This window comes from Apteryx mantelli, chromosome 3 (genome assembly GCF_036417845.1).
Source record: "Apteryx mantelli isolate bAptMan1 chromosome 3, bAptMan1.hap1, whole genome shotgun sequence".
Taxonomy (NCBI): domain Eukaryota; kingdom Metazoa; phylum Chordata; class Aves; order Apterygiformes; family Apterygidae; genus Apteryx; species Apteryx mantelli.
The window spans coordinates 18,108,937-18,135,562 of record NC_089980.1 but is presented as its reverse complement, the minus strand read 5'-3'; the positions used below and the strand labels follow the sequence as shown (position 1 = coordinate 18,135,562).

At 37.2% G+C, this 26,626-nt stretch overlaps 1 protein-coding gene across 2 annotated transcripts; it reads left to right on the top strand.

The window, feature by feature from the left end:
- Nucleotides 1–26,190, top strand: ACTR2 (actin related protein 2). Of its 2 annotated transcripts, none has more exons than XM_067292775.1 (9): nt 1–98; nt 6,323–6,433; nt 12,035–12,250; nt 17,025–17,097; nt 19,782–19,918; nt 20,705–20,854; nt 21,225–21,370; nt 21,784–21,916; nt 23,122–26,190. In XM_067292775.1, the coding sequence occupies exons 1-9, from the start codon at nt 51–53 to the stop codon at nt 23,290–23,292; spliced, it is 1,185 nt and encodes a 394-aa protein (XP_067148876.1). In that variant the 5' UTR covers nt 1–50; the 3' UTR covers nt 23,293–26,190. The 2 variants fall into 2 exon arrangements, with proteins under 2 accessions (XP_067148876.1, XP_013817236.1); XM_013961782.2 differs by lacking the exon at nt 1–98 and adding an exon at nt 1,752–2,451.
- The last annotated feature ends 436 nt before the right edge of the window (nt 26,191–26,626 follow it).

Here is a 26,626-nt window from a genome sequence, read left to right as displayed (position 1 = left end):
GGCGGCAGTAGTGACGGTTGGGGCGGCGGTTGCTCGGCGGCGGCGGCGGGATGGACACGCTGGGCAGGAAGGTGGTGGTGTGCGACAACGGCACCGGGGTGAGTTGCTCCGGCTCCGGGACTCGCCCTGCCGCCGCGGGGGGAGAAGGAAGGCGACTCCCCCCTCCCCCCCCGCCCGGCTTCCTGCCGGCACGCCCGGGCCGGCCAGCGGGCCGCGCCCGGCCTCCGCCGCCCCGGCGCCGCCGGGACTCCTTCGGCCGCCGGAGCGCGGCGCGGGGGGCTCCCGGGGCCGGCGAGGCCCGCGATGCCCTCGGCCCTCCGCCGGCCTCCGGGCGCGCAGCGGACCGCGCGGCGGCGGCGGCGCTGAATGAATGGCCCGGGGGAGCTCGGCGGGGAAAGCCGGGAAAACCCGCCGCGGTTGACGGCCGGCTTCCTCCTCACCAGACCGAGCGAAAAACGGGCATTGGAGCCCTTGCACTCGGGAAGCGTTAAGGCTTCGGTATTTACTGCTGTGATGTCTCAAGCTCCAGCATTGTGGCTGTTTTATTACACATATTATATTCCTGTATGTGACTTTAACGGGTTTCTCTTTAGAAAGGCACATCAAACAGAAAATACTGGTTTTCTTGGTTTTGTTTTGTTTTTTTAATCTGAATGATCAGCTTATCCATTTTGGATTTAGGCAGAGATGCACCCCCTGTATCCAGGATTTTTAATTTCACGGAAACAGGTCAGGCAGCTTGTGGTTAAAAGGCAACAGGGTCCTTTCATTAATAGCTTTATGATCTGCAGAATTCACAAAAATGGGATTCTTTGATAAAGAGGGCGCCAAAGCTTTTCTCCTCTTCCTTTCACCTTTCCTGCCCTACGTAAACGTGCATGCACACACTAGAAATTTGTTCTTTTGTCAGTGTTATGGAGGCTTTGAGGCACCTCAACAGGAAGTGACAAAGATGGCATTTTAAAGCCAACAGATAAGATGTTATAGGTGGATTTCCACCTTAGTAATTTTGTTAGCAATTGAGATTTTCCCTCAGTAAAACAATATTATCAGGGGAGTTAACAAAGCTGACAGCATATCAAGAACTCTCGAATGGCAAAAAAAGGAAGTGTTTTTTTTTAATAAACACTTTGAATAAAGATGAAAATATTTAAAGCTAAAGATTGACTAGTTGAGACAAAGAATGTCATTGTTAGAGATTCAGCACCCTGCCACTTGAACTAAGGAGTTTCCAGTAAGCATCTGAAATGATTAGAATGGTTCTGAAAGAACATCAGATTTGACAGTTCTGAAGTCTTCCTGTTTTTCCTCCCCTAGAAAAATTCTCTTTAATGCTGGGATGCAATGCCTTTGGGCCTTTTTTACACTATCATTTAGAAAAAGGAAAGAAAAAGGAGATTTACCATTTTCCATTTACAAATGGATGTGGAAGCTGGGTTCTGTTGGTTGTTTTTTAAGTGTTTAATACTCATACTGTCAGCTTTGATAGAAATTCATCTAATTTCAGGGTTTGATCCTTTAATACAGCTTTTTACATAGCAATGAATTAGTTAGTTGTTTTAAAATGTTTAGCATATTGATAGTGACTGTAGTGTCATACTGTAGTCAGTCTCGGGGATGAAACATGGGACAGAAACAGTTATTTTTATCCAATTTTGCAAGCTGTAGTTGGGACACAATTTTTGTACCGTATGACATATCTGTGTGTGTGTATGTGTGTTTTTAAATCAAAGAGACATCTGATACATTTTTTTTCTCCATGAATTGTACCACCTGGATATAAATAAATATGACAGGTAGTGTTATACTGCAGTTACAATGCCTAGAGTAGGGGTCTGTGTCACTTCAACTTCTGTTGTTTTGGGCTGAGTTTTACCTCTAAGCAGCACAGTGCATGTATGGACATCCCCTGGCCCCAGAGATAACTGTGTGCAAGTGCAAAGTATGAGGAAATGACTGTTGTTAAATCTGTAAACTTAAAATATTTAGATTGAATTGGGATAAGTACACCCGAAGAAAATTCAGTTCATAAGATCAGTGCATCTTTCAAACTTCAACTGTATATTGAGATTATCAAGTCCTATATTGCCAAAACAGTATTTTTATAGTAAACATTGTTATATGATGAAGAGCTGCTTTACATTAGAATGATATCTGATAAACTGCGATATGTCTTACCTAAACCACGACTAAAATTAAATCTCTTGCCAAGTGCTAGAAATAAAAATGCAGAATATCTTTAGAAATTTTAGATGCAGTTTTAACTTTTGACTTGTCTTGAAACGTACCTGTCATGCTGAAATATGTGTTTTTAATGTATTTGGCTGCAATCAATCTTTGAGGAACAAGCGATGAAGAAGTGTGTTCTTGCAACACATAGTGTAAGAGAGATGCTGGCAATGCCATCTTAGAGCATTTGAGATGGATGTTCTTACTGGTATAGGCCAAATGGTAAGTTACTTAATGACCTGGACAGTTTTTCTAATTATATTTAGAATCTTTGTTTAAGAGTTGCATCAATTAAAAGAATCAAGCAAAGAGACCTGATAAGAATCATAATATTCATTTTAGGACTTGTCACGTGACAAGTTTGTGAGCAGATGTAGAAAGCTTCCTCATTCTTTTAATGTGAAAGAATACTTATACATACAAGTTCTTACTGTTTGATGACTCAGTAGGAAGTGAAAGAGTCAGTATAAACCACAGTGCAATGGAGAAGAAACTATATATGGTAAAACTTCTTACATATGTGGTCTTGCATGCAGGCAAACTAAGTAGCTATTCTTAAAACACTTTTGGTGCATAGCAAACATTTGCAAAAATGCATGATTTTGAACTCTTGGCTTCCTTAGAAAGATGTGCAAATTCATTGAATTTTTAGTGTTAAAAGCATGGTGTATAGTAAGCACTGTACTGAAGTTATTTGAAAATTGTTCCAAGGAGTGTACACAATAATGTAAGAAAGAAATAAGTGCGCTGTATTTAAATTTTATTCAGAGGTTTCAAATTCAAAGTGGAAAGAGCAGTGAATTTTTAATGGCTGGTCATTAGAAAATGAGAAACTGATGTATTCCAAACTACTGCAGTTCATAATGTTTGATTAAAGATTTTGGAGGAGCTCTTGTAGGGAAGGGAGGGAAAGTATCTAATTTTTCTTACTCTCCTTCAAAAAGCTTAAACTGTCTAGGATCTATTATCTATGGATACATTTTTGTCTCTTGGATGAATTTACCTATCTGTTATCTGTTGTATCAGCTATCACTTGTATCAGGTCTTTTCTTTCAGCCGTAATAACCAATGTTATGTCATAACCAACCTACCAAACTAGCTGAATATCATCTGTCTATCTAATGGCAGGAAGAACACTACACTGGGAAAGCTGTCATTTATGTCTAAAGAGATTGACATATGAGGCTAACTTGTTCTCACCTTCACCAAATAACCGTGTAGCCTAGGGAAAAAAATTCTAATCTGTGGAAGCGGAGACAGAGTTAAAATTTTGCCCTTGCTGTCTGCTGTTGAGTTTACCAAACTTTGTAAAAATGTCATTTTTAAGGTTCTTAGTTCCAATGTGAAAAAGGTAGGGAACAGTCTCTGAATGCCAAAGCTCAGTCTTATTCATTGTACTTCACATAGACTAAATCTAGTTTTGATTTCAGATAGACTGATTGTAAAACTTGTAAAATTGTAAAAATGACAATTTGTTTTTACAATGTAGCATTTGTCATTGCCAATATGCTACTATTACATAATTCCTTGGGAAGGTGTGTCAAATCCCTGAGGGCTTAACATAGAAAGGGACTACAAGTTACTATTATAGTTCAAACTATAAGAATTTAGCCTAAGTATTTTTGTAGGCCAGCATTCAAACACTGATAGCGGAGCTGCTCGAGTACGAGTTCCAATAGTACAAGTTGTAAAGACTTATTTGGATGTCACTGGTTGTGTACTGTTGTTGGCCAACATGGTAGCTGATGATTGGTAGGGAAGTTGCTTCATGCCAGGAGAAAGAAAAGGAGGAAAGCAATAAGCAAACATATGGGTGTAGAGATGCATGGGCTACCTGCAGGTGCTTATGGCTGGACTCATACAATTTCTAGATCCCTTAGCTAGAGGATATGATTGTACAGACTGTTTTACAGGATTTCCTTCTAGCTTAACCACATTCCACTGTACAGTGAAATTCTGGTCCATAACAAGCATATATAAAAATTGTAGTAGTAATAAAAATTGTGTGATTGCCCTGTATGTGGTAATTCACAAAGTCTGAAAGGAAAATTAATTTTTGTAAGAATCTGTACACCATTATTTGGACTCAGCTCTGTTCTTCAGAATGTCTCAAATGCTTCCTCTGGTGTAAAACACCAACTGTAAAGTCTTTTGGCATACTCAGGGAGTGTGATCCAAAAATGCTTGTGGTTACTCTTTACTTTATCATAGCAGCACCACATGCTTGAATACATAAATAAGATCTATATAACTCCCTAATGTAGCAAAGGGTTGATAAGTACTTGCATTTTCTGAAAACATAATTTGAACCAGAATAAGTGAAATGAGTTTTAGACACACTGTCTTTCATCAGTTATTCCAAATAGCTCTGCCTTTGGAGAGAGCAATCGCAGAATGGGTGAAAGTAATGAGGGCCACAAAAAGCAAAAAAATTTCTTTCCTTTCCTGCACTATTGTATGTTTTCTGCTGGGTGCTGACAAGGGAAGTTAAACATTTAAACTCTTAAACTGAAGTAGATGACGGTTTGTTATCTGAAATACTAATTCATGCTGATTTTTTTCATATTAATGTAATCTGTTGTGGTATGATCCTGTGTTAGTCCAAGAAGTTTAATTAAAATGTCTCTAGGCTCTTTCCATAACTGGTCTGATCCTTTCTTTTTCTAAGCAGGTGCCTGTTTTACTGCAGTAAGATGAATAATCTAGACCAATAGAAACTGACTTTTCATATTATATGTAATAACAGAATTCCAATTAGTTGTAATTAGCTGTACTCTTTGCTATGATAATTGCTTCAGTGGCAGTCTTCAGAACTCACTTCAGAAAATTTGGTGAAAATTTTGGAAATTCTAACAGATGGTTTTTAATACAACCTGAAATGGATAATTCGGCATTGAGACAGGGACCGACCCAAAGTGGTTGTCAGTTCTCTGTCCTTGGAGACTTTCAAGATCTAACTGGACAAAGCCCAGAGCAACGTGAGCCCAAGGCTGAATTAGAGAGCTCCTGAGGTTTTTTTCCAACCAGAATGATCCCATGAGTCTGTTACCCCTGTGTACCTAGTTGCCTCAGTAATTTTGCAGGTAAAAATGCATAATGTTTGGTTTGGGACTGCATGATTTTGTTCTGCCATGCTGATACAGCATGGTACATAGAATGTGTACTAAAGAAGAGAAGCCTGCTCTATATGAACTCTGATAGGCGTCGGAGCAGGATAACTGAAGTGAGTAATTTGCTGATTACCATTAGCTTAAATCGTAGCTTCTTGCTGACACCTTTAAAGTTTTTGACTTAGAGCTGAACTTCCTCAACTGAATGTGTGTATTTTTTAAACTCAGTTTTTCCTCAATGTTTTCTTAGCATACTACATCTTGGGACCCAGTGATGTAGAACTTCTTCTTTTCATATGATTTGAGCAGCAAAAAATGTTTTAGCCTATCCTGTTTGTGAATTACTATCAGCTAAGGTTTCATTTGTCCTGTACATTTCAGAAGTGCATACTGCAAACTCATATTTTTTGTCTTAAAACGAATTCTGAAAATTCTGAAACTCTTGATAAATCTGTCTGAATTGTTCAGGGAGTCTCACTGCAGGCTCCCTGTTGAACCCTTTCTATAACAGCATAATACTTAAATTCACGTGGTTATGTTTCTTCCTGATGCGTGTCATGCTGCCTTTTGCTCTAATTGGAGGGCTTAGTTAATTTGATCTCATTGGGTGCTCATTAAAAGGTGATCCATTTCAAAATGATCAGTTTCAGCTTGTTGGAGAACTCTTACATAGAGTGGAAGGAAATCCAAATTCAAATGCTGGAGTCTCTTATGCCTCTCATTGTGTTTAGTAGTTTTAGTACTGTTTCTTCAGAATTTGACCACTTCCTTTCTAAAACATTCTGAAAGATATTTTAGTTCAGTATTATGGATCAAGACATCATTTAAAATGTTCAAAAGTGATTTGAAAGCATAAATCCAACTGGTTTCCAGTGGGGCACATGCTCTTAAATCTGCGGGTCTAACGTTTTTATCCTAAAACAGGTTTCTAATAGTAAACAAACGTCATACGTATTCTAACCCAATTACTTATTTCTTTTCAGTTTGTGAAATGTGGCTATGCAGGCTCAAATTTTCCAGAGCATATTTTTCCAGCTTTGGTTGGAAGACCTATTATAAGATCAACTGCTAAAGTGGGAAACATTGAAATCAAGGTAATTTTTTTTATTATTCCTTTCTAATGGATAAAAATAGTCAGGGCAGTCTTTGATTTATGTCATTTTTGTAAAAGCTTTTTCCCCTTATTACTGTTTATGCTGTTCCGGTATCTCTTGATTCATTTCTGTGTTGGGCTTTAGCCTGTCACATACAGCAAAGTAACCGAGAGGGTAGTCTAAAGCTACTAGAGGCCTTCAGCTAGTGTAATGGAGGAGGCAGCAGGTAGGGCTCAAGTGGTTCTGGGAAAAAAGGAACTTCAAATGCCAGTATGTAAGTGAAGTTAAGATTAAAAGGCAGAAATCTGACAGAAGTGTTTGATATTTGTCACCTAGCTGTAATGTAATATTCTTTAGACAGTGCTGAATAATGAATAGCTGGAATTTTCAGTTCTTTCTATACTGTTTGCTTACTGCTCACAGTTGATCATCTGTGATCTTGTATGAGATGTTTAACCTTAGTTGTGTTTACATTTCATTGTTTTTATTTTTTTTGTTTTGTTTTGTTTTTGCTGATGATAGACATGGTACTTCACACAAGTTGGGGAGGGAGAGGCTCTCTGTTCTGATGACTTCATCTTAAAATGTTATTCCAGGCCTGGGACTGGGGAGGAACTACTGATTGAGAATCTTTTCCTATAGTCTGGGGAGCTATCATTTCTCACTTTATTTTGTAATTACACAGTAATACTTCAAATGTTAGTAGTTGCTTCAGCAATAGAGACCTTAGTAGATCTATCTTGGCCCTGCTGTGGTCACACCCTCCCTTCTTGTTCCTAGCCACACATTCTCACCTGATGCTGGCAGTACTGCTTGTGCAGTCGTGTCGTGAGCCACTTTAGAAAGTGATCCAATGGAAAAAAAGAGTAATTTCTTTGTGAAAAAGAGTAATTTTTTTGTCAGTTAAAGTTTTGACTGCCTCACTAGACAATTGTGCAAGCTGCTGTTCAAGTGCAAGGCAGAACCAGGAACTTGAAGGAGAAGTGGGAGGCGACACACAGAGCTGTAGAAGCCATCTCTTAGGCCAGTTAAGGTGAAGTAGAACCACAGTCTTTCAATTGTGCTTTCTCTGTTGCTTGCTGAGCAACAGCTTCGCTTTTAAAAAGAAGAAAAAAAAATAAAAGCCAGTGTTGTTATTTTCAGAACCCTATGGGCAACAGTGAGAACTTAAGCTTTCTGATTTCTGTTGCTGCCTGTAAAAAGCTAGCAACATCAGTAGAAGGCAGTATTAATAAGTCAAGAGGAAGAAAGATGTCAGACCTTTCCAAACTGCCTTTTTTTTTTCTTTTATGTATTGTAATTCCCCTTACCTTGCGTCAGCCAGGGTGGTGTGGGTGGAAGGATGGAGATCTTTCCCTTTCACAGTAGGCAGGAGGATTTGTAAGGAGAGGAAAAATACTTTCCCTTCTTTTGCAAGTCTTAGGTAGAGGTATTTCTTCAGATGTATACTTGAACTTGATGTGAAAATTTCTTCAAGCAGGTCCCAATAAAGTGTTATAGAAGTTATGCTGTGGTTAACAAGGCTTAAGTCCAGGAGAAATTCACTGGCACAAAATCTTATTGATGAGGTCATATTTTCTTTCTAGCTGATCTGATATAACCTGCCCTGCCAGTTTTGGTGTCCTTTGATTATCTGATAACTTAGTTTAATATCATTAAAGACGACAGTACTGGATTAGGAAGATAAGAGGAAGAAGTGGCTAATTGCTATGAGATGGGTGCCAAAAAAACCCAATAATCTCTTAATTTTGTATGCTTTGCACCTTTTCTTCTTGAGCATGGTATTACATAAGTGTATTTTAGAGACTATAAAGTCTTGTATCCCAATTCTTCCTAGCTGTTCTATAGCATGTCTATAATAGCTTGTCACTCTTTCTTAAGAAAATGGTATATAAAGAGAAGAAATCCATGCTGCGGATATTTCAAGTTTCCCAGCAGGATAATACAGTAGGAAGGCTTGTTAAGTTTTGAGTGCCATTTTTCTTTGTGGGATTCCTGCAGATTTCCTAAAAAAAAAGAAAAGAAAAAAAAAAAAAAAGCATTTTAGCAGGTGACTTTTATGCCAAAATTTAATTCTAGCTATAAACTGCAAGTTCTTACTGGATAAGTTTAAAACTGAGTAAAGGAAGCTGGCAAGAAGATTATCAGTTTAACTTTTCAAAAGTGCTCAGAAAAGCTCTCGTTTCTCTGAAATTCGGAGACTCCGTGAAAAGAATCCAGAAGGTTATGAAAATAATGGTTATCATCCATCTGTTGAGCTACCAATTTCAAGTTGCTTTGTCCGTTTGTCCTTTTTGATTCTGGTTTCACGTTAAGGGGAAGTTTTGTTGAGGGTAACTTAGCAGTCAGGGCTGCTTATGCCAACACAGTGCAGGGGCATTGACAATATTCTTGCTGCTATAGAGGTGATGAGATGGGGGTACTGGTATATGGTTTTTTTCATGTTCCTTAGTTCTTTCATTTTGGTTTATTATGTGGCCAGAAAAGCACCTATGGAACAGATAACCATGAGTGAGTTGGGAGAAGAGTATGGTCGTGGCCTGCTTATGCCTCTGCTGCTGTCTGGGAAATGACTATCGAACGTCAGCCTCAGTATCAGGGATATAGCTTTTTCCCACAGTCCATGACATAAACACAAAAGTTCTGTTATTACTGGGATCATTTTGCAAAGGCAGCTGCCGGAGAGACTAAGCGCTTTTCCTCTGACACAATTTGTAGATTAAGTAGCTTTGCCTTTATGGAACCAATAGTTATCGTATTGCTTTTGACAGTCTAGGTGACTCAGTAGATTTAATCGAAGGAGGAAAATCACACTAATAGTGAAAATGGCTTTAGTAAAATTTTGAACAATGTGTGTATGCATATGCTTCAAGTATTTTGTAGTGTTTCCCAGCTGCTTTAATTCTCTTCTCTTCCTTCCTCCATAGATTGCTATAGGGAGGGGCTTTCGGACACTGCTATTACAACTTCACTTCACGATCACTTATTTCAATTCTAAATTTAGATACCATAAATTAAGTAAATATCTTTTGATGCTTTCCACGTATTTGTTCCATGATATATGGATTAGTACGTTTATAGGTGAATGCTTTCATGTTATTGTTTTCAGGTCTTGAGTGTTTGAAGGTGAATATTTAAAACACAAATTAAATTTAGCAATTGTTGGAATTATTTATGGTCAAATGCCTTGTGCGGTCTTGTCTACTTCAGATAAACATAATGCCCAGGGTAAAATTCCAGTGTTACAGAATATTTATGGACGTAATCTTGTTTATTAGAAAGATGCAGATATACTGATCTTGTTTGCAACATGATGCATAGAAATGAGATGCCAGTGATTTGTAGTAATAACTTCCTTTAAAGAGAGATTTTAATCTTAAATCCTGAGAATAGCTTGGCCTTAACTACACTAACTCAGATCATTTCCAGCTGTACATGCCTCTCTTCTCAGCTTATTTCTACTGTGTACTTAAAATAATTTGAGAATTTCATTTAGGCCTTTTCTGACTTTCTTGCTTCTACCTTCTTTCTTCACCTTTCTTGACCTGTTGAAGTAGAATAACAAAAAGATGGTAAGTGAGGTGCCCCCTGTGCTGTTTGTTTACCATTTTTGCTTGATGGGACCTAGTAGCTGTCATGTTATTTTTGATGCTTTTTATTGTTTTGTCTTGTCCTACATTTTACATTTGAATACATACTTATTTTGGACGTTGTTCATTGCTTTGGTTTACTAGCAATTAATTCATTAGAATATTGTATATATTGCTTCTAAATGTTATATAACCTGTAGTTTTGCAAGATGCAAGAATAACACTTTAAGATCAACATGAGCTTGATGTCTTCAACAGTAGGAATTGCTTTATTTAACATTACAAGCTAAGGGCTTGAAACGCCTTTCCGATTTCAGTTAGACAAATATTATTCAGAGTACAAAAGTGGTGGAAACATCGAATGTCCTGATACTGGTTCCTCTCTGCAACTTCACTTGTGCTGTCCCTTTTCCTCTTCACCTGCCCGAGCGTGCATGCTGTTTGTTAGTGGGCTCTTGAGGACAACTGTTCTGTCCTTTGACTTGGTTTTAAAAGGACGTGGAAGTTTTGTGTAGCTTTCACTGTGCATTAGAACAGTGGCTTTTCCTGGTTTGTGTCCTATTCAGCAGCATAAAGCTTCAAAGAACAGTGCACAGAACAAGTTTCAGATTATTTGAACTGGTGAAGTTTCTGTCTTTTTAAATTCTCAGAGGTAATGTGGCTGCACGATCTCTTAATGGTACGTTTTCCTAAATTACATTTGATTTAAAATGTAAGAGCCTTGACTTCTGACTTCTATACAGTTGAGATAACCAAAGGGTGATCTACTGTGCAAGGGAAAACAAATGAAAAGCCTTGTCAGGGAGAGGAGGTAGAAGAGGAATCGTTTGGTTTAAATTGCTTTGAATGAACTTCGCTTATGATCAACAGTAACTCTTTGTTACTTCTTAAAAAAAAAAATTATATAAACTGGATTTTTCATTGTGTGTCTCTTTTTTTCCTAGAATTGAATTGTGGGTTGAGTAACCTACACGTCAAAGTTTTCTGTGCCACAGTAACTGGAAACTGTGGTGGCATATTTTTGTATGAGGCAGCTGTTTTGGGTTTTTTTTTGTTTGTTTGTTTTTTTAATGAAATGAATGTAATACTAGAATGGAAACAGTACTGTTGATGCCTAGAAATATGTTCTTGGAGGATAAATATGATTAAGTCAGTTAAGGATTCTTTGGAAGAGAATGCAATATAATAGGGAGCAAAGGTTACATTTTATTGTGCATACTTCCTTTGGGAAATATGTGGGAAAGGAAGAGATACGGTGCTACTAATTTGAATGTGCAATGTTTTGCATAACTAACTTTAATGAAAGGATTGCTTAATTAGTGTAAGATGATTATACAAACTATGCATTACTTGGTTGTATTTGTGTAAGAATGTGTTACTGGGACTTTTGGCTTGGGACTTTTGGCATGGAACAGATGGTTTATTTTGTATTTAGATGTCTCTCTTCTTCACACCCTACTGGCATAGGCTAATATGTGAACCATTGTTTCTTTTAATGTCTAGTGTGGAATTTCTAATCCCTTATTTGCTTTTGCTACTGTTCTGTATGCTTATGCACCACTCATTATTCCTTTTTTGGTAATGTGCACAGAAATTTGCAACATGCATGAAAAACTATTCTGCCAATTCCACCTACTACCCTTATGTGCTGTTTTGCATCTCAGCCTTTTCAAATGAGTATTTGATAAAAGCATTTTGGAGGTGTCAGTGGAGAAACATCTATGCTTTTAAAGGTCTTCGTAGTGTCTTGCTGTAACAGGATTTGCTGGTATGTTTAAGGTTAATTAGAGTGGAATTAACAAAATATATTTTGGAAAAGGTTTGGGATGGGTCACAGTTGTACTATATGAAATATATTCTATTTCTTAAGTACTTGAAAACAATCCTAAAATGTGGGCCTTGTTTAAGAGCACAGTTGGACACAAGCTGGAGCAGTTCTGTCATTCTTGAGCATTTTGGTATTAAGATAGCTTTGAAAACACTGACATATTTCTGTATTACAATTTTACAGGATCTCATGGTTGGTGATGAAGCAAGTGAATTACGCTCAATGCTGGAAGTTAATTATCCAATGGAGAATGGCATAGTTCGAAACTGGGATGATATGAAGCACCTTTGGGATTACACGTTTGGACCAGAAAAACTTAATATTGACACAAAAAATTGTAAAATATTACTCACAGAACCACCCATGAATCCAACTAAGAACAGAGAGAAGATTGTGGAGGTATGTCTGGCTAGTAGAAACTAGTAATTACTGCTGTTGAAGTATGGCTAAGAGATTGTAACTTTACTGGAACATCTACTAGCTGTTTGAGGCAAAGCAATTTTCCTGTTTTCTAACCAAAACCATCTCAGCCATGATCATCAAGGCTACTGTGGTCAAATACAAACAGGCCTACCTCATTCTAAAGTTATAAACAGGCTTCTTGTCTCCAGTGAACTGTATCACCAGGAAACCACAGAACTGGGAATACATGTTTATCTTCAAGTATCTGGGAACCAAGATGTATTGATTGCTAGCTATTGGATGAATGGTAATTACTTTAAGTGACTTGGACTTCCTTAAGCTAGTAATACTTCTGAGGAAATTAGGCTTGAGCAAGATGTTTACCAGATGGGGCAGTGTTGTTGGAGGTGTGTGACAATCAATTCACTAATCTTTGTTTAATACTAGGGATCATTAATGAAAACCTTCTAAGAAGGAAAGCCTGGTCGTTGTATCCTAGATCCTGGGCAGCTTAAGCTCCCTCTGAACCTTGTATTAATGTGGATTGTCAGATGCTTATTGCATAGATCTAGTAACATGTGACAAAGACTTAGTTTTTGAAGAGCAGTAATGTGTGAGGAGAGCTAAAAGTTTGGTTTACTCTTTCTCAATCATCATGGATATTTCCAGTTAATGTAAGTATTCATTGTAACAAAAATGTTACAGATTCTAAGTCTGAAAGCTCATCCATTTATCAGGACTTTGAGTGTGAAAGTTTGTGTATTCCCCCCCACCCCAACTCTGTTGGTTAGTCTAATAAGAATTTACCTTTATCATTTCCTGCAAACCTTGCCTCTAAAATCCTTTTGTTGTCACCGCTGCAGTAACGCTGTCTGCAAAGTGGCAGTGAACATTTTTGCACTAACCTTTCCTTGCAGTGGCTTGGGAGAAAGTCGAGTAAAGCAAAGGTGGGAAAACTTCAGTGGAAAAAAATCAAACCGTGCAATTTTAGTTTGTTTCTAATTTCAAGATTTCCTGGTGATTATGGGCATGAGGGACCTGTTGCCTTAGTATCACATGCTGCCACATTAGCAATACCATCTATTATATATCGGTCAGTTGTGGTGTGATAGGCGCAGCAGATTATTCTGAGTGGCCTCTGTGTAGCAGGAGTGGTTGAATTTCCTGTTCAGGCTTCTCTGCTTTTCAGCTGTCTACAATAGTGTTCTTGTTTCTGTTTTCCTGCTAAACACAACAGGCTGTTTTTAGTTTTTCTGGAACAGAGTAATTTTATACAAACCATCTCAATTTATGGTATGTCTTCTAAAGTCCAATAGAATATTTTTGTTCTGTTTTGTATTTGGCTTTTTTAAACCAGTCTAGAGACTGTAGATGCTTAACAGTGATCCAGAGGGTTAGGGAGAACTAGAATACATTTTTGTAAATGCATATTTGAGTTAGACAAAAATTTATAGTTTCCATTAATATTTTTAATGGATCACAGCATTATGAGAACTAGGAATACTTAGTTTTAACTGCAACATATTTAGACTCCTTTTTTTTTTTTTCCTGTTTTTGATATTGAAAAGGAAGGCTAACCCAGTATGAGGCAAAAGACTGAATTAAGATTTTCTTAAAGCCTGTAATAAATATTCTGATATTCCTGCATTTTGTGATATGGTGCAATAGCATTTTAAAAGCTTAGTCATCTGGACCATTTCAGGATGCTAAATATATATGTGTATATATGTGTGTGTGTATGTATATGTATGTATATAAATGTGTGTATATATATACACACACACGTATGTATACACACAGACATGCACTATATGTACATTCATATATGCTATACTTCATTCTGACTTCCAGTGAATCTTTTTCCCCACCTCATCCCTCCATCCAAACTCAGCTAATTGTAATAGCAGTAAGTATCCACCTGACGTATGTATAGCATAAAATATATTTTTTTAAATGCTTTTTTTTCATAGCACTTAGACACTGTTCTTCAATTTCACTTTGTAGTGCAATACCTATGTCTCTAGCTATCCGTTACGTTCTCACTGTGTAATACACTCAGGAGCAGCCAGGCTTTTATGGCACATTATGTAGCCATAGAGATACTCTAGCACAGTCACTTCTCCGTATCCTTATCTAGTATTCCTTATCTTTTTCCCCAATTTTTAGCTCTTCCTTGCTAGACTCAATTAGAGTAGTACTTTGTGGCTACTCCCAAAGTTGCCGTCACTAGAAGAAAAACCTTTTCAGGAGAACATTCTGCTCGGTATTTACATCTTAGATTTGTTAGTGCGTATGTCATGTGTTAAGGCATTTTTCATGTCAAATATAACAGATCTAGATGTCTTGAAAGAAAGAATAGAAAACCTCAAAGCCCTGCATGTCGATTATATTGAATATTCCCTTTGTTGTATGAAGATACAAATTTAGATTTTTCTTTCGTTAGTTTTCATTTTGAAAGCACTCAGATTGTCTGTGAGATTCATTCATCTCTCTCCATTGGATCAGTGCTGTTTTTAGGTAATGACTATTGAAGCTGGATGTCTTTCTGAGTTATTACCCTTTCAACTGTTCCTCTTCTGCTAGACACTTCCGTTTTTTTGTTTCTGAAAGTATTGGGTATATGCTAAAAGGTGGCCATTACAGAAGGCACTAGCCAGCCTTGTAATGTCTTGTTCATTCTCAGCCCATCCATCTGACGATTGTGCCAAATTTCCTTTTATATCATCCAGTTTATGGTGGGGTGTTATAAAAACCTAAGGCATGGTGTTCCCATGGCAAGGTGTTCTGCAGCTCGCCCTCCGTATGTTCCTTTGTGCTTGCTGCCTGGGTGCTCACAGCAGATATTCAGAGAAAAAATAAAGCAGTTTTTCCAAGGGTTTGGCAGTGTGTTTTGAGCTAGCAAATTTGGGGTTGTGAACTAACCTGCTGGTTTTGTCTAGATCTCTGAAAGCATTCATAATGTCAGGTATAATATTGTGCAGCAAGATCTGTTACTAAAGTGGTTAGTTAAAATCCTGATAATTCGTCTTTCAAATTTTAAGACTATGATGGACACAGATTTTTGTTTGTTTTTTTTTTTGTCCGTTGCAGTTGTGTTAAACCAGGCTTGACTTCTTGCATGACGATTGTTTTCCTTTCTGCAGACTTAATGAGAGGGACTGTGGCACCAAAGCTGTACAATGAAGAAATCTGAAAGATTTTGGGGTGGGTCTGGTGAAAGGTGGGAAGAAAGTCCTCCTGTAGGGTTCCCCATGCTGGATGTGACTCATTGGCCTCGAAAGGATTGAAAGTCTCAAATGAAATGTTTAAGTATGGCATAGATGACACTTGAGCCATTTCTCTTCCTCTTCCCTTCCTTCTGCTTTAGAAGCAAAGTGCAGATAGAAGTGGAAATATTTATGATTTGTTTGTTTCCTTCTTTATAAGTATTCCGTTACCCAAAATAAAATGAACCCTGTTTAGAGGGCTTATTTAATGTTGTACTTGTTTGGCATGCTTCACAGCTCACTCAAGTTATTTATGCTTGCCACCTAAAAAAAACCTATGAAATAATTAACTTGACTTTGCAAGGATCATGTTTTTGAGGTGGGCCAGCCATTTAAAATCACACTGTTCTAACAGAGGAGGTTCTTTAAATAGTTCAGAATTCTAAAATTGTCAGGCATCAGCTTTTTTCTTTAAAAATATTTAGATATCTTACTTGAACAGTGGGAGTACTGAGGATTTAATTGGCTTATAATCCTAAACTTTGCAGAAGTGCTCAAGAAGCTGTAGAATAGCAAAGCCATAACTTTTGTTTGTGCTAGAATAATAAAAGTTAATAATTTTTTCTGCTCCTGATAAAGCATTTTGAGGGGAAAACTGCTGTACAGTATGACTTGTTTACTTGGCCTTTTTTGTGTTTATAAAGATCCCGTAAACTGTGTGTCCTTTAATCTTCGACCCTTTTTCTTCACTGAAACTAGTTCGGGAGGGTTAGGGGAACCTAGTCTACAAAACAGGCGATTACATTTCATGTTTTAATAAGATTTGTTCTGCAAACCTGTGTTGTTCTGTAAGTAGTAGCTGAGTGGCACTATCTGTATTACTTCAAGTATAGTGGATTTTGAACTAAAACCAGTTTTAGAAAGTTTGTCATCACTTGTGCTGTAAAGAAGGAAAGAGGAAGGCCCACAGACCGAAAACAGCCTGTGACACTGCGCTGATTGTAGACCTTTATCAGTAGGAGTCCGTTTGGTCTTTATTTGACGTAGTCTGCAGTTGTATAAAGACTGCAGACCTGGATATGGAGAAGAAAAAAAAATGAACTTCATTAGATTCAGAGCATACGCCTTTAACAAACATTTCGTTCCCAAGTCACACTTCAGTAATGAAGTACTTGGCTGGTCTACAAGTACTGCCTCCCACTCATTGAGTACTTTGGAAAATGGCTTAATAAAGCTACAGAAATTGGTGTGTGGGTTTCTTGAAGATATTAACCTTCGTTGTTAAAAGGATGGGAAATGTTTTAACTCCTTGATATTCATCTAACTCCTATATTCATCTGACATGAATGGACAAGTAAGGTATAAAACTGAATGTACTACTTACTGCTATAAAGCAAGTTGGTTTTTAATGTTCGTGTAGAAACTATGTGATGTAACAGCTTGGAAATTATTTTTGCTTAGCAAAAATACCAAATTATTGAAATACAGTTTTCTTTTAAATGTCTACGTAATATCTTTTAAGAATTTGTCTTTATTTGGACATTCATTTTGCCTTTGTCTTACAGGTTATGTTTGAGACATACCAGTTTTCTGGGGTATATGTAGCCATTCAGGCTGTTCTTACTTTGTATGCCCAAGGTAGGTGAAGATAAATGTTTAATTTATAAATGTGTTACCGAGCCAAAGTTATAATATAGCATTAATGTATCTTGGCCTTAATTCAATACTAATCTAAGTAAGCTCAACTCTGTCTTAAAGGTTTGCTTTTTGCTTTTAGGAACTATTAATAGATAGTACTATTAGTGTTGTTTTCATGAACAAACTGTGCAGGCATGCTTGTAAATGCAAAAAACTGGTTTGTCAAAAACTGTCATTGTCTTGAGTTGGATTTATTTAGCCTTTGGCATGTTGCCAAGTTTCAGCAACATGCTCTAATTCCATTACCTTTGATTTGCTGAAAAAAGAAAATTTGTTGCCGTAAGTGTGTTTCAAGCAGTTGCAAAACCAGGTGACTTTGCATTATTTTCAGTTCAAGAAAAAGTTAATTCTTTTACTGTAGATAAACTGGAATAAACAATTGTCAACTTGAGGAGAAAATTTTGGAGTTACTGAATTTGATAGAAACTCTACCAGTGACTGCAATCCATCCAGAATTTTAAGAAGTTATTTAAGCACACGGACTCTAATAACATGACTCCTTGCATCTGTTTCTTAGCAGCTTGCTGTATTTAACCTTCACGTAGCAGGAAATAAATATCCTTATCCATTAATGTGTTACCGTAGCTTTTGTGTCCAAGAGCAAAGCGATGAGGTACTGGAAGGGTGGTTCTGTCATACAACTCATTAATAGTAGTTAGACCAAAACCACTTTTGCAGACCTGAATATTAGTTTTTAGCTGCTGCTAGCTGTACTAAATTACTATTTTTTAATTTTTTGATTTTTTTAACAAAATAAGGGACAACAAACTAAGTGGGATGTAGTGCAGAATCTGTGAAGAAAAGAGACTTTAAGATGATCCTAAATATTAAGCTGATGCAGTTGAGCTAAGGGTGTGCTCAACTACCCATCAGCAGAATATATTCTGCTCTGATAAAATTCATAACTAAATGATAAAACCAATTTCTAGGCTGGTGTTTGGCCAAGGAAATGTTCTTTGTTCTTGTAGGTTAAATCTTAAACCTTTCTCTTCAAGGGCCTAAACAGCAAATGATCTAAACTTTAGGTAGTACGTAGCTTAATTTTTCAGGGAAAAGTCTGTTTAATGGACTGATAGATACAGTCTTGAAAATTCTGATGTAATTGTACATGCGTTTTACTGCATAGTGGTCATTACTTTGTAAATAGCAAGATGTAAAACAACTTAGAGCAGTCTGTAGTGTTTTTCCAAACTATCATTTAAACGAAAGTTAAAGACCTTCTAAAATATAACAACCAAGCGGCACCTAAATAGAATGCTTGATTTTGAAAATAAAAAGGAGTTCTTTAAAACTTCCTATTTAAATAAATTGCATTAAAGATTAATATAGAGGCTAAAATTACATACAGAGATTTGTCTTGTGTTGTTGCACTATGTAATGTTGCTGCTGTTAAAACTCTCTTCAAACTAATTGTCTCTTTTACCTGGAATTCTGTATATTCATGTGGCTTTTTAAGGCAAAGGGGTTTATAGATCACAACCTAATTCTAATTAGGGAATTCCTTAGCAATTTCTAATGACAGTCTTTTGGAGTTAGATGCAGTCTCTTATGACTGACTAGCTCCTTCTTTACTGAGTCCCTCTGTTCCGTTGCAAGACTTGTTCCGTTTGCTCAACGTTTTTTCCAGGTCACTAATAAATCTGAAGATCTGATCACACAACTGATTCACTATGTGTCTTTTAGTTCCTTCAAGGCAAAGAACCAATTTGTATGCCTTCTATTTGCGAGGCAGGAGCAAATTGCCGTAGTCAAACAAGTGTAACTTGCATTTAAAATAATGAAGAAACAGTTAATATGTGAAATCTTCCCTTGAAACTTATTGTCTTGCTTTTGGTAGCTTGTGAGAAACTAAAATTGTTACATAATTGACTTTATTTATTCTGCTTTGTATCTATTTTGTTCTTAAAGTATAGAAACGTCTGTTAATTTCTAGATACTGACAATATCTGTGTTGTACACCTTAGCGTTTGATCGTTTTATAATAGACTTTTTCACTGGAGTTAGTTTCTTGGAGTCTGTGAAAGTGGATCTGGTTCAGCCTAATACTATTTCTGCGAAAAATTAGATGCGTGATGCATAGTTCAGATATTCTTTACTCTGCAAAAGCCTTTTTATTTATTTATTTATTTATTTTTAATACCAGCCCAAATCAACAACAAGTCCCAGTAATTCTAAGAAGGTAACTTTGGCATGAATACTTCCAGGTTTCTTCTTTTTTATGAAACTAGTATCAGGTGAATCTGAGGAGGAATTTGTGCCCCAGCATTTAATGATCTTAGATATTCTCTTTAATTAGAGTGCAATTTAAGATGTCAAAACACTGGATAAAATTCTGAATGGTAGAGTTGTAAGCATGTAGGAAGGAGTACAGGTAATACCCTTTAAAAATGTGTGAGAAAGCATTTGTTTATGTGAAAATCTTAAATTTAAAATATAGTATATATTAAAATATATTTAATGGAAATAACTGAATTTTAAATTGTGATCAGTTTCCCCAAAATGATGACTGAGGGGCAGAGGTAGTCTGAAGATAGCTATTTCATTGTAATGTTAACCTCCCTACTATTCTGCCCTATTTACAAAGGTGCTAATAAAAGCTGTAAATTTTTTTTCCATTCTTTAAGGTTTGTTGACTGGTGTTGTTGTGGACTCTGGAGATGGTGTAACTCATATTTGCCCAGTTTATGAAGGTTTCTCTCTCCCTCATCTCACCAGACGGTTAGATATTGCTGGGAGGGATATCACTAGGTATCTTATTAAGGTAAGCTGGAGAGAATCTTTAAGGTTGAAGCTGATATCCAGGGTGGGTTGGTTCAAGTTAAAATCCCCTGATAGCGCGAAAGCCGTATACACCTTTCCCTATCTTATCAATACATGAATTACTCTTGTATTTTCTGTGTTACTTCAATCTACATTATGTTTGTTCATCTAAATCACATGTGATATGATTGATATTACTGAGAGACTTCACTTTTTTTTTGGTAGTCCCGTAGGAAGGAATTTTGTTCAATATTTGGGAAGGAAAATTTGAAAAATTCAAAGTTAGCTTTCTTGATATATAAAATGAAAATGAAATTGTGTTATGTCAGTTCTGCTCATCTATTTTCAGAGAGAGGTGGTTTTTTTGTTTGTTTGTTTTTTTCAGTGTTGAAATGATGTAGTGATTCTTACCTCATTAAGTCAGACAGTATAATTGACATTCTGGATGGACAAATCCTGTGGTTAAACTGTGGAATGCCTTGATGTTCTGAACTGAAGTCCTAAACATAAGAATTATTTTGGTTATCCTTCACTTCTCTTATACTGAAAGTTGTAGTGAAGAAAAAAGTTTCCAACTTGGAGTAATGCTGCAGCTGTTTTACTTCTTGGTCTTGGTGGATACACTGTGCCCATTTTTGTACAGACAGACTTGACTTAATACTAAATCTACTGTTACAAAAAAAGAAGCAAACTTTTAAAGATGAAGGTGTTTGAATGTGCTGGTCTACTGATAAAGAGAACTGGACTGTTCCTCACATTTACTGCTAATCTAATATGTTCACTCTAGCTCCTCTTACTGCGAGGGTATGCTTTCAACCATTCTGCTGATTTTGAGACTGTTCGTATGATCAAGGAAAAACTATGTTACGTGGGATACAACATCGAGCAGGAGCAGAAACTGGCATTAGAGACTACAGTACTAGTTGAATCCTACACGGTGAGTGTTTTGAGACAGCTTTTCTTGTCTTGAATTTCATAGGTCTAAATTCAGGTAGCATTTAACTTTGCATCTTTTAAAAATTTTCAACAAATGTTCTCTTAAACCAATAATAGGAACCATACTTGCAAGGAAATGTTTGGTATGCAAGTATTAGTGTACCTGGTCCCTGATCTCTGTAAATAAATTATATAATGACTGAAAAAATTTCCATCTTCTTTTTAATAGTACTAAATGACTTTTTGCAGTGGTGATAATTATCAACACTTTACAGTTTTCCAGCATTAGGAAACAATGTAGGTCAGTTCCTCTTGGTTGAGTATCTAAGTGGTTTAAAGTAGTCTTCTGAACAGTGTTTTCTTCTCACTAGCTTCCAGATGGCAGGATTATCAAAGTTGGTGGAGAACGGTTTGAGGCACCAGAGGCTCTCTTCCAGCCTCACTTAATCAATGTAGAGGGGGTTGGTGTGGCTGAATTGCTGTTCAACACCATCCAGGCTGCTGACATTGATACCAGGTAAGAGCAGAACTCTTAAAAATCCTCTGTCAGGGCACAGGGGTGATGTGAGAACAGCAGTCAAACTGAAGAGCGTCTTTTGCTATAGGCCATAGCGCATGCGCTGCCGAGAGCATATCTACTTGGGTTGAGGGTCATTCTGCGATGACTCCTGAAGCTTAATGGGCTCTCTAGACACTTGGCTATTTAGGTACGAACCACCAAGGATGAAATTTTGGAAGCGCAGTGCTTTTGCTGCTGCTTTCAAGGACGTCTGGAAAAGCATGAGCAAGCATGCCAAGCTAGCGCCAAAGCTTTCTTTGTGTAGTGACTGCCTGTTTCTTAAATTTGTAGTTACTCCCCTGTACGTACAGGTACCTACTTGTACTACAGAGTGTACTACACAACACTAGAAAGACTATTTTCTCGGTCAGGTCTGAATTCTATAAGCACATTGTGCTGTCTGGAGGGTCCACCATGTATCCCGGGCTGCCCTCGCGACTGGAACGGGAACTTAAACAGCTCTACCTGGAACGAGTCCTGAAAGGAGATGTGGAAAAACTCTCTGTGAGTAGCCAGTCACTGCTTTATTTGTGTGTCTGTGTGAGGGTTATCTTAAATGTCCACTAGAGGGAACCAAGTAGTCAGAAATGACAGGATGCGGGTGGCCCTCCTCACAACTGGCAGGAGCTATCTGCATCTCAGGTCTTCACAGCCCTGCACTTCATATTGCTGATTTGTTTGTATATACTTGCAATAAAGACACGTTCTAGTCCATGCTAATGGCAAGTGATTTCTGAAGCCTTAGGTCAGTTGAGTGTAAAATGTGCTGTTCAATGTCGCTAATGAATTTTTGTACCTTAGGAAGTCACCACTGAGCAAAAATACTTTTTTTTTTTTTTTGAAAGTTTTGATTCCTGCTGTGCATTTTAGTTGAGATGCTCAAAAGTAAGAGACTAGAGTTCTCACACATCTTCAAGTGAAATAAAAGTTCCTCTTTCATTAGTTACTGGGAAAGGCAAGCAACAGCCAAATGCATATCACAGAGGCAACATTACATTGTATGCTGTTTGCTTTTCAAGGAGGAGATGCAGAAAAAATTCTTTTCAATGGAGTTTCTAATGTTGAACTGAACTTCTGCAGTTTTTAATACAGTATTATCTAAAGATCTTTTGCAGCTATTTGGAATGACTTGGTGTTAACTGTACAGAATGTTTGTCTAGAACAGTAATAGTTTAGACAAGGATTTGACTTTTCATTTCTGCTATTGAAATCAGAGCTTGAGCATCAAAGAGGTTAAGGGAATATTAATTAGTTAAGCTGGTCTAAATTGTGTAGATGTAGAATCTGTTCTATCTGCCTTTTTAAAATTAGTATAATTCTAAAATACTTTGATTTGATGATCTGGTAACTTGCATAAATTTAGCTGTCAAAGCTTAGTAAGTATTTCTTTACTCTGTTCATGAAATGCAAAAATATGATCTTTAATTTAGTATTCTGACTCCTGGTATTTTTTCTGTGTGGATACACTGAAGATATAATTTTGGGGAAAGTGTCAATAGCTGTCTCTAATTTCCAGTGCAAAGTAGTTATTTTACTTGGGCTGTGCAAGCTGGAAGCTCATGCAGAGTGCCCTATGCTAGCATTTCAGTTTTTTAGTTGCATTCTTCTCACTAAACAATTTCCAATTCATTGTTCCGGTAGAAAGCACAATCTTGTTTTAAGTGGCTTCATTTCAAGAATCTTAGTAACGGTTTCGTTTTTTTTCTTAGAAATTTAAGATCCGAATTGAAGATCCACCTCGTCGAAAGCACATGGTGTTTCTGGGTGGCGCGGTTCTAGCAGACATCATGAAAGACAAAGACAACTTCTGGATGACCCGACAAGAATACCAAGAAAAGGGAGTGCGTGTGCTGGAGAAGCTTGGTGTGACTGTTCGATAAATCCCAAAGCTTGTTCCCATCACATGTCTAAAGCTTTTTTTTCCTTTCATTGCCAATCTCTGAACTCACTCAGCTACATGCTATGGAAAGGCCTGCCCGTGGCCTTTGACCCAAAGGTCAGGTTTTGTTCTGGTTTCTTGGGGTAGCTTTTGTTAAATGTTTCTTAACGTGGCTAAATTTGACTATTAAATTTGACCACTTCCCTGCAAACAAAACAGAGCAAGAGCAGCCTGTCTACTTCATTGTTCCTTCCCAGTAGGCAATTGGGCAATTCTGGTAGGCTTTTTCTTCTGGGTTTATTGCTGTAGTACTGCTAGCTTTTGTCTCTAGTTCACAAGGGGTTGTGTGCCTTTTTTTAGCATAAGAAAACCTTAAAACAGAAGCTTTTGCCATTGGGTCATTGTGGTGGTTATCTTTGCATCTTTTTGCCTCTCTCTACCTTACGATTTTTTTCTTTCCTGCAATTAGGAATTTTGATTAAACATAGTTAGAAACTAGTTTAACTAGCTGGAGTGGCTTTAACACATGGTTTCAATGTAATGTGGTTCTATATGCACTGCTGCCTAAACTGGCTTCTGAGGTGGTTTATCAGAATTCTTAAAGGTGATGGGGCTTTCATACTGTATTTCTCTAGTTGGGCAAGTACACAGTTGCCACAAACTGAGAGACATCCGATATTCTGGCAACTGTAAATTTGTGGCCTTAGGTGTCTTTTTTGGAGGAAGGAGACAAGAGGTTTGCTCTGCGTTGCTTTTCTGCTAACGGACAGTTGGGGGTCAGTCTGATTGACCAAAAATGCCCCCTTTTTGTAGCTAAATTTTGGTACCACATTGTCTCAGCATAGGGAACAAGAATGTTACATTAACTATTCCATAATTGTTGGGCTTTAAAGCCTTGGTTGAGAAACTTAAATATGCTGGGACAGGAGCCTCTAAACTTCTGAAGAGACTTTAATACTTTCAAAAATGCTTGTGAAAACTGTAATTGCAGATATTAAAATCCCCAAAACTAAGTTTTAAAAGTCTGATGTTTTAAGTGCTGTTATGTACATCAGAAGCACTTCTATTAAACTTTACGAGTATATTAACCTAGTGCCAAGCAGTTATTGCAAATGAATATTTCACTGACCAGTGTTTATTACAGCAAGCAGATATTTATAAACAACCACTGGCAGTAGGTTTTAAAGAATGACCTATATTTGTTGCAGTTAAAAATAACATTGGAATATGAGATGTTGGTTGGTAAATATCCACAGTTCATTCTGTCCAGTCTTGATTTTTGATACTTAACATGGAATGGGGAAGGAAGTAAAAACCAGTGATGAAAATGCTGTTTCTAGAAAGTACATTAAAGCTGAGTTGTACTGAAAAATAGAAGTTGTCACTAGTAATTATCAGCCATCTTCTCTGAGTATAGTTGCCTTTTTTTTTTTTTCTTGTGCAAGCATACTGGTAACTATCTTTGCAATAAAATCTGCCTTACATAAAGCATAGCAAAAAATGCTTGCATTTGAATGCTGGTTAAGCAAAATAGAACCAAGTTTTTCATGGAAATATTATATCACTTCTGATTTGGTCTTCCAAGCCTACCACGACATTAAGGAAGTTGAGATCTGCTTTTGACTTCCGAACCTTGGAATGTATGAGGTATGCATTCATACACTTGCCATTTGTCTACATCTTTACATTAATAATTGACCCCAGGAACGTGGAAATATTAACCCCCATTGAACTGTAAAAACTTGCTTTCTTTCTAAATTGAAGAGACAGCTTCCTTTTGGCTGAGAGAATTAAACAGGCAGAAACCATGTCTGCGTTTCTTTACCAACAAGACAGTCGCTTTAGTATTGCTAGTAATGACCATTTAATTATAGGTGGGTGGGGTTTTTTGCAGCTATATTTACTCTTAACTTGAACAATATGAATTTACAGGCATGCCGGTCATGCCTCAGTGCATGCACTTAAACAGTTACTAGATTTTTGGGGACATGAATGTAAGAGGTACTCTGAATTCCTGTAGTCTTCTGAACATTTAATGCACAAGACTTAGAAATGCTGTGGGCTTGCTTTAGAGCTATGGCTTCTCATGTGACTGTCTCTGGGCTTTTTGGACAGTGTTGAGAATCATGGAAATAAACCAAAGAATGACCTAAAAAATGACATTTTTGAATGATAATCTGTCATACGATTTTTCAAATCTAGACCTTGACCCCACATTTCTTTTCTAAACCGTGTTCTCTCCTCTTCGTTGGCTTCGGTTAGGTGTGTGCCTGTTTGAGCACATTTTGAGGTTTTGGAATTTGGCCTTTATGCTTAGAGTACTTCACAGCACCATGAGTAATAGGTGCCACTTGATTGTGCAGTAACTTGAGTTTCCATGGAAACCATGTATATATAAAAAATCTAGCATTTTAAATTATTGCTATCCTGGATTCGGAAGGATGCATACTTAATCCAAATACTGAATGGGGTGTTGTAGTTGTGCTCAGTGTGGTTCTCTGTGCGTGTTTGCACACATGTGAGTGTGTGTTTGTGTGTGTCCTCTCAGTTGACAACTTCAATATTGCTATGAAAGCAATCTGGTTTTAACTTTTTTTTTTTTTTTTTAAGACCAAATAACTTGAGTTGTAATTGCAATATGCTCCTCTTGAATTAGAATAGAAGATGCCTCATCAGTTTTAAGTTTTTGGGAACATCCTGTTTTCAACGTTAAGCTGCTTCAAACCCCCCACCCCCAGTGTTCTAGGATGTTAACCAATGTAACACAAATGGCTTTTTTTATACATTTCTGAACAATGTTAACACACAACACTGGTTGAGACCATGAATGGAAATAAACATCTATTTAAATTGACAGGTCTTTTCAATATAAAAAATAAAATCAGATTTTTTCAAAGTAGATTATGTTTGCTTTGTTTCCTTTGGGAAATCAGTTCTGTCAGTTTTTCTCTAACTTAACTTTCATCACAGAACTATCAAGAACTGCTTATGCTGAGGAAATCTGACGTGACAAAATAACATTCCCCATTGATTGCTGTCATAGAGTGGAAAAAACACGCCTACTCCATTCTGTAGCCATGATTCCCCTCCTTCTATCCTAGTTTCCTTTAAAAAAAAATAAAATAAAAAAGCCTTATCCTTGGAGAGGAGTCTTTTCTAGTTCAAGCTCTGTGCTTGGTACTGCAAAATGCTAAGAGCCCTCAACGTAGGTTGACCTCAGCATCACAGGCTGAGCTTGTAAGTCACGTAATGATGCTCTATTTTGGAAAAATCTCCTTTGCATATAGTATTGCATGTAGCATCCTATTGCACGTAGCACTGATGTAGTAAGATCA